The sequence below is a fragment of the Macaca fascicularis genome, chromosome 7 (genome assembly GCF_037993035.2).
Source record: "Macaca fascicularis isolate 582-1 chromosome 7, T2T-MFA8v1.1".
Lineage (NCBI taxonomy): Eukaryota > Metazoa > Chordata > Mammalia > Primates > Cercopithecidae > Macaca > Macaca fascicularis.
Genome location: NC_088381.1, coordinates 6213306 through 6220471, shown reverse-complemented (window position 1 = coordinate 6220471; position 7166 = coordinate 6213306). Strand labels below are relative to the sequence as shown.

General features: G+C 49.4%; 1 protein-coding gene across 11 annotated transcripts in view; it reads left to right on the top strand.

Annotated features, from left to right (window-relative positions):
- Nucleotides 1–1322: 1322 nt before the first annotated feature.
- Nucleotides 1323–7166, top strand: part of CHRNA7 (cholinergic receptor nicotinic alpha 7 subunit) — a 144931-nt gene continuing 139087 nt past the window's right edge. For 10 of the 11 annotated variants that reach the window (XR_012414711.1, XR_012414709.1, XR_006699262.3 and 7 more), the window contains exons 1-2: nt 1891–2032; nt 2255–2394. Coding sequence is in view for 3 of the 11 variants with exons in the window: in XM_015452584.4 (XP_015308070.1) it covers nt 1978–2032; nt 2255–2394 (195 nt within the window). In the remaining 8 variants the exon portion in view is untranslated. Of the gene's footprint in view, nt 1351–1890; nt 2033–2254; nt 2395–7166 lie in introns of those variants that run through there. The other variant, XM_065547656.2, reaches the window with a different exon arrangement.

Sequence of the window (7166 nt, the reverse complement as noted above, 5' to 3'; positions counted from 1 at the left end):
ATCCTGCTGTTTTATTCGCTGTCTTCTTGCGTTGGGAACGGGAGTAAGGGCAGGACCTATATAGGCCCGTCAGCTCTATTCCGAGAATGTTCTGCGCTTTTCTTCATTTCACAAATGAAAAACCTGAGTCCCATATATGGGAGTCAATACAGCCAAACTCACAGACCTACCTAATGGCTCAAGGGAGACTGAAGTTTACTTTCCAACTTCCAGCAGTCCTACATTGTAAGCTGAGCGAGTGGATTGCGCTTGTAGGTCCTCCAGGTGTCTAGCAGAGAACAGAGGACAAATAAATACTTGCGAATTGCTTGTCCCACCTGAAAACGATTTCTAGGTTTCTGATATTATGGGGTGCAATGGAGGTAAGGAAGCAGTTCCGGTTTCAGGAAGGTGATCCTGATAGCCATACTCAAGAAAAAATAAACTCCCTTGGCCCCATGGGCTCATGCTCTTCTAGCAGGGAAGACAGGGCTCTTAGGTACTTTCAGCCCTTGTAGAAGAGTGTTACAGTCCCACCACCAGTGGAGGGGATGCGCCAGTGAGAATCTTTTAACTAATACTTCATGGGCTTTCTCTATTCTGCTTCCGGGTTTTATTTCCCTTCTTCTCATTCCCCCTTTACCAACAACTAATCTCTGTAGATAATTTCTTTGCCAAGTGCCTGCTTTGTGGTGTCCAGACTGCTAGAAGTGGTGGGGGGACTCAAGAGCCAGATGAGGCTAAGGGCACGCCTGTCTGCTCTCCAGGCACCCCTGGCGTCCCTTTCTCCCGGCACAACGACTGCTATCCTTTGAGGTGAATCCAGTTCAGCTGTCACCTCTTCCATGAATCCTCCTCCAGAAACAGCTGCGTGGCCCACGGGCGTTGTTCTGGTGGAGCGCAGATGCACGGAGGCTGCGGGAAGGAAGGTGGTAGCGCCCCCTACGCGGACGCAGGGCGCTGCTGTGCTCAGCAGAAGGGAGCAAATGGGAGGGAGCTTCAGCCGCCCTGGAAGCCGCCCCTTGGCGCCTTCCTCCCTCCCTTCCTCTTTCCAAAATCACGCCTCCTCTTCAACATCAAGAACTCTCCGCACTCCCTGGACCTCTCAGAGCCTCTCCTTCTCATTAACTCTTCCCAGTGCGCTGGCTCAAAAGAGCCTAGATAAGAACACCAAGTTCTGGCTGTCCTTCCAGCAAAGAGTTAGGAGTTAACTTTTCAATCTTTCTAATCTCCTTTAAAAAAGAATGAGCCACACATTAGGGTAACCACTGGGAATCCCATCACACACATTGGCGGCATCTGTCCTCCCCGACAGGGTGCCTCCAGCACTTCAGATCCCAGCCGAGTCTGGCTGCTAGCGCCCAGCAAACGGTGCGGAAAGCAAACCCGGGCTCGCAGAAAGCGGGAGGAGGGGGCTTCCTCGGGTCTGTTTTGTCTGGTTGGCAAGACTTCCGAAGCCTGGTTCCCCAACGCTGTCACCCGGTCGCTGGCGTGGAGGAGGGAGTCCAGGAAGACTGGACCCCAGAATTGTCCCGGCTTTCTCCGGAGTGCCCGGCGCAGCTTCTGGCTGAGAGCGGGAGCGGGCTGAGTGAGGACAAAGAACGCAAGGGAGAGGCAAAGCCTGGCCTTGGGCAGCCCCTGGCCTGGCCGGAGGCGCGATTCCGAGAGCGCGCTCGGTGGAGACTGGGGGTGGAGGTGCCCGGAGCGTACCCAGCGCCGGGAGTACCTCCAGATAACACCCCGGGCTGCAGTTCCCTGGGTGGCCGCCTAGACGCCGGCCCGGGCTGGAGGGACAGGGGGCGGGGACGGGGCGGGGGCGGGGCTCGTCACGTGGAGAGGCGCGCGGGGGCGGGCGGGGCGGGGGCGCGCGCCCGGCTCCTTAAAGGCGCGCGAGCCGAGCCGAGCCGAGCCGAGAGGCGGCTCTGTGGCCGCAGGCGCAGGCCCGGGCTACAGCCGATACGTGAGGCGCGCCGGCCCGCGGCAGCTCCGGGACTCAACATGCGCTGCTCACAGGGAGGCGTCTGGCTGGCTCTGGCCGCGTCGCTCCTGCATGGTAAAGCCGCCGCCTCCCCGCCCTCCACTTCTCCGTGGGATCCCGGGCACATCCCGGGCGCCTCTGTGCGCCCCACGCCGCCGGCGAGGGGCAGCGGGGGCGCTGCGGGGGCTGCTTGTCTGGGCTGCACCGGGTGGGCGGCGGGGGCCGCGGGCAGGAGGGAGTCGGGAGTACACCCGCCGGCCTGCCCTGAGCCCCCTGCCCGGGTCTCCTCTCCTTAAGTGTCCCTGCAAGGCGAGTTCCAGAGGAAGCTTTACAAGGAGCTGGTCAAAAACTACAACCCCTTGGAGAGGCCCGTGGCCAATGACTCGCAACCGCTCACCGTCTACTTCTCCCTGAGCCTCCTGCAGATCATGGACGTGGTGAGTCCCGCCTGCCCACAGGGCTGCCCTCTCCCTCCCTGGGCTCCGAGGGGCTTTTTAGAAAGCGTCGGGCGTCCAGGCGGTGGAGCTCGGCTGGGACACTCTAGCTGGCCCCAGGCGAGGCAGGGCCATGCTCTGACTCTGTCCCTAGCCTGCCCTCGCCTGAGTGTCTCAGTTCTCCGTCTGTCCTTCCGCCGAGGAGGAACCTGGTAAAGCTTGTTCCATCACTCCGGCCACCTGTACGTGGGTACTTGGGTCCCACCTTTCCCTCAGTTTAGAAACTCAAGCATCCTGAACTGGGACTCAGTAGCAAGAACAGGTGACATTCACTTTTTAGTCTCCCTTATAGTATAAGTGTTGACATGCAGTCCAGCATTGAGTGTCAGTTTAGCCACTTCTAGACTTTTCTGCCACCTGTGATATGTAACTACTTTGGTGGGGGGCCTGCCCCTGAGCTTTGCAGCTGGCAAATCTGTCCAGGCAGAGGGCAAGAGGGCTAGCTGTGAACTTTCACTGTGACCCCATCTTAGGAATGGGCATGCTTTGCCTTCCTGGTGAGGACAGGTACCAGGAGTCCTGCTCCATGGACTCAGGGTTCCCCATCAGGAATACACGTGTCTGTCCCTCCAGGCAGCTGCCACCAGTTCCATGGGCCTCTTGCCTTGCAGCCTTGCTAGTGCCCACTTCAGTTGGCCATTCTGTGTAAACTTGCCTTTTGTTCCTCTATGCTGCTTTGGATATTCAATATTCATGGTATATTCTCCGTATAATACAAATGCTTCACACAAGTGTTTAATTCATTATAAATATCTATACAAAATATCGGATTCTATTGTGGAGCACCCTGGAGTGGGGCAGGGTCGGGCACAGGGATAATGATGTTCATTGGGAGGGACAGCATGATAGGAAAGAGGTGAGACAATAGCCACAATTCCTGGTTAAAAAACAAATAGTGCTAAGAGTCACCTGGCAAAGTGGAAAAAGATAAGAGGTGATACTTCATAATCCTACAAATAAACGGTTACCCGCACTAGCATGTTGATGAATGGTATATCATTTAACCTAGTTAAAATTGCTGTGATACATTGCCTCCTTTCCAACACTACACTCGCCTCAAATGTGTTCTTCCTCCTGCAGACAGAATCATGCTTTAAAATATTGAATGTATATGTGATGAAGCGGAAGAGTTATGAGAGAAGAGCTGTAGGGGAAGACAGGTTCAGTCTTATGAGTTGCAGAGCAGTAAAAGTTGCTGTTTACAGAGCAGCTCCTCAGTTAAAGAGCTCAAGATTTGTACTTGGGGTGTTCGGTGGGTTCTGGCTCTGTTGGTTTGTGAATGGCTGCTGTTAGGTAAGTTTCTTAAGCATCTTGAGCCTTGGCTTTCTGGCTAATAAAATGGACACTGTAGTACCTCATCAGTCATTGTGATCAACTAAAGAATATGGAAACAACTTGAAGAGACTTTAAAGCTGGATATGTGATTATGGTCATTTTCATGCAGAAACCACATGAAAAGACCAGGCAGCAGAGCTGACACACCCCGCAAGTGGTGTGTGACAGGGTGACAAAGGGACAGTGGCCCCTTCTTCCCCCATTTGCCCAGGGTCAACTCCAGCCAGGCTGCCTCACTGTTTGTGTCTGCTCCACAGCTGTCTCCCTTGGAGTGGGTGTCCCTGTATTGCCTGGATGGGGGTGATGGTGCAGTAGCCCCTCAGTAGAGGAGTAGGAGGAAGTCAGTAGAACAGGCTCCTGAGGTTGCAAAGGCTGCGGCAGCCTCTTTTGGAGAAGAGACTACTCACGGAGAAGCTGCAGGCTTTTTTTCTGGGAACTTCTGCTTCTTTAAGAGACACTTAAGAAACCAACTTATTATGAGGAGCTCTGAGTCTTAGGAGAAGTTTAGGCATAGGTTAGTGTTACACTACGTGAACATTTAAAATAGAACATTTAAAATAACTTTTGTCACGTTAGAAAATTACAAAAATAGCAAATTGGCACTTTGTGTCAATGACAGTCCACACTCCTTAGGAAATGTGTGTGAAGAAGGCTGTCAGCAGTCAGAGGTGATGGGAAGGGGGCGGAAGAAAGTTTCTCTCTCACTTTAGCCGTGGGGTTGGCTGTGAACACATTGAACTTCCAAGCCAGGCAATGCTGTGTTCATGGAGTGGCCTTGAACAAACTCCCTTACCTTTCGGAGCCCTGTTTTCCCATGTGTTAGAATAATACCTGCTTCAGAGGGTGTTGAGAGGATTAAATAAGATGAAGTGCTTGCCACACACTGGTGATTCACTGAAGGTATGCTCCATCTTAATTATGTAACTACTCAACTCAGAGGTCAAGAAGTCATGCCTAGAAAGGTATGGTCCCTTGCCCAAGGCCACTCTGTGATTAGAGGTAGGGTTAAGAGGAAACATTGGGCAAGTCCTTTGTCTTTCATCTGCTGCTTCCTTTAGACTTGGTAACTTCGGCAGAACAAAGTCATTTAATTTATTTAAACTGGATGAATTGTAACTAATTTAATGTGACTTTCCTGAGATGCTGGATGAAGCTGAAGTCTCAATCAGACATAAGGAAATATGCAAACATTTGTATTCCAGCCTGACTTGGCTCTGCCTGGTTTTTGAAGTGGAGCCGGGTCTCTGCAGCTGAAATCTCAGCCCACTGGACAGAGGCACAGTGGTTCTCATAAAGGCTTCACATGGCAAAATCTTGGCTGGTATAGATTCTCTTTACACATTTGTTGCCTGTTTTAACTGGGCTGTTCTAGAGACCATAGTAGTTGGTTTTCCTGCTCCCAAATATTGTTATTGATTCCTTTTTTTGGTTAGCAGAGGTTCCCAACTGGAGTGATAGGAAGACACCATATGATGTTATATATTTTATTTTTGTGAAAGATCATTTACTCTTTAATCAATTTATTCCACAAATCCTATTGAACTCCTATTGTAGACTTTGACAAATTCTGAGAATTAACAGAAAGGTGATGGATTATTTTTCCTTTCAGAAATCTCATGAGCTGGCTAGGGAGATTAACAAGTAAATCCCAGGCTGGGCGCGGTGGCTCACGCCTATAATCCCAGCACTTTGGGAGGCCGAGGCGGGCGGATCCCGAGGTCAGGAGATCAACACCATCCTAGCTAACATGGTGAAACCCCGTCCCTACTAAAAATACAAAAAATTAGCCGGGTGTGGTAGCGGTCGCCTGTAGTCCCAGCTACTCGGGAGGCTGAGGCAGGAGAATGGCCTGAACCCAGGAGGCAGAGCTTGCGGTGAGCCGAGATCTCGCCACTGCACTCCAGCCTGGGCGACAGCAAGACTCAGTCTCAAAAAAAAAAAAAAAAAAAAAGTAAATCCCAAATTACTACATGTGATGAAATTTAGCATACACATTTATACAAAGGGCTAGAAAACATTGTTTTCAACTAGAGCCGCTGAGAATGGCTTCAAAGAGATGGTGGTTAGAGTTCCAAAAATGAGAAAGAGTTTGCCACTGAAAGTAGGATATCTTTTCCAGGTAATGGTTACAGGCTGAGGAAAGGCTGAAAGTGCAGTGGAGGACAGCTCACCTCCAACATGTGTTTTGTGGGACACTGGCAACCTGTTGATCTTTCCTACGATTTTGCTGCAAGACTGCAGAAAATTTAATGTCATATGTTTTTTGAGACATTCTAAAAGACCAATATAGTACTGACCAAACTACTGATAGTTTTACAGACCCTTTTGTAAGAATTATGCTTTAGAAGCACACTTTACAAGGGCAGGGGGAAGGGGGTTATGAGTTTTCTTTGGTATGAGGTGTTAGATAAGTGTGGGGACAATAAGGTTGTAGTGTGTGAGGTGTCCTGAGTTCCTCTGCAAGTTTGCATTTTACCTGGCTCTAGTCTAGGCATCTCTGAAGGCACGAGGAGGCAGTGTGCCAGGCGTTTTGTGAAGCTTTAAGACCAGCCTGCCATAGCATATTTTCCCAGAAATGGAAATAGTCCAAACCTTGATATTGTATTAAATTCAAGTATAAATTATAGATTGGAGTGAAAAAACTTTGCATACATTTTAGAGGCACAACATGAGTCCTCAAAGGAATTGCTTAACCTGCTGTTACTCAACAGGCTCCTTCGTGAAGCACTAGGCAGAAGGGGAAGATATGGTGGATTTTTAAACAGGGGAGGGAAGTAACCAAATCTCTGCTTAAGCAGAAGATGCTGAGAGCAGTGAGTGTGAGACGGGTTAGAGAGGAGGAGGGAAAGGTAAGGGACAAGGAGGTTGAAACTAGGGTGGCCACTGTGGGAATGTGGAGAAGAGGGCAGATTTAAGAGGTGTTTTGGATATATTGTGTATGATGTGTAACCGTATATATAAACATCATGAATATACATCAATAAATTTGCTAAGTGACAGTGCCTAAATTATTCTTATATGCATACGCTGACTTCTGGTGATTATTAATTTACTTCCTGGGCTTGTAACTGGGCTGGGAATGAGATAATACATAAGAAATCATTTTGAAGTGATGCATATGTAAGGTCTGATCTGCCAAGTTTCCATAATGTTTCTCCTTTATTTGTGCTGTTTAGTCAGTCACCTGAGCACATGCATCCAAAGGCCATTCTAAGTGATTTGCATAAAATAAATATACATTGGTTATGAAGCATGTCCAGAAGCCAAGTTTGTTAAAATGAGTAATATGAACCAACATGTAATTATATACAAATGTAAAACATATAATTATACAAGATTGATTTTTTTGGTGTTTTATTGGTTTGAAATGCAGATTCAGC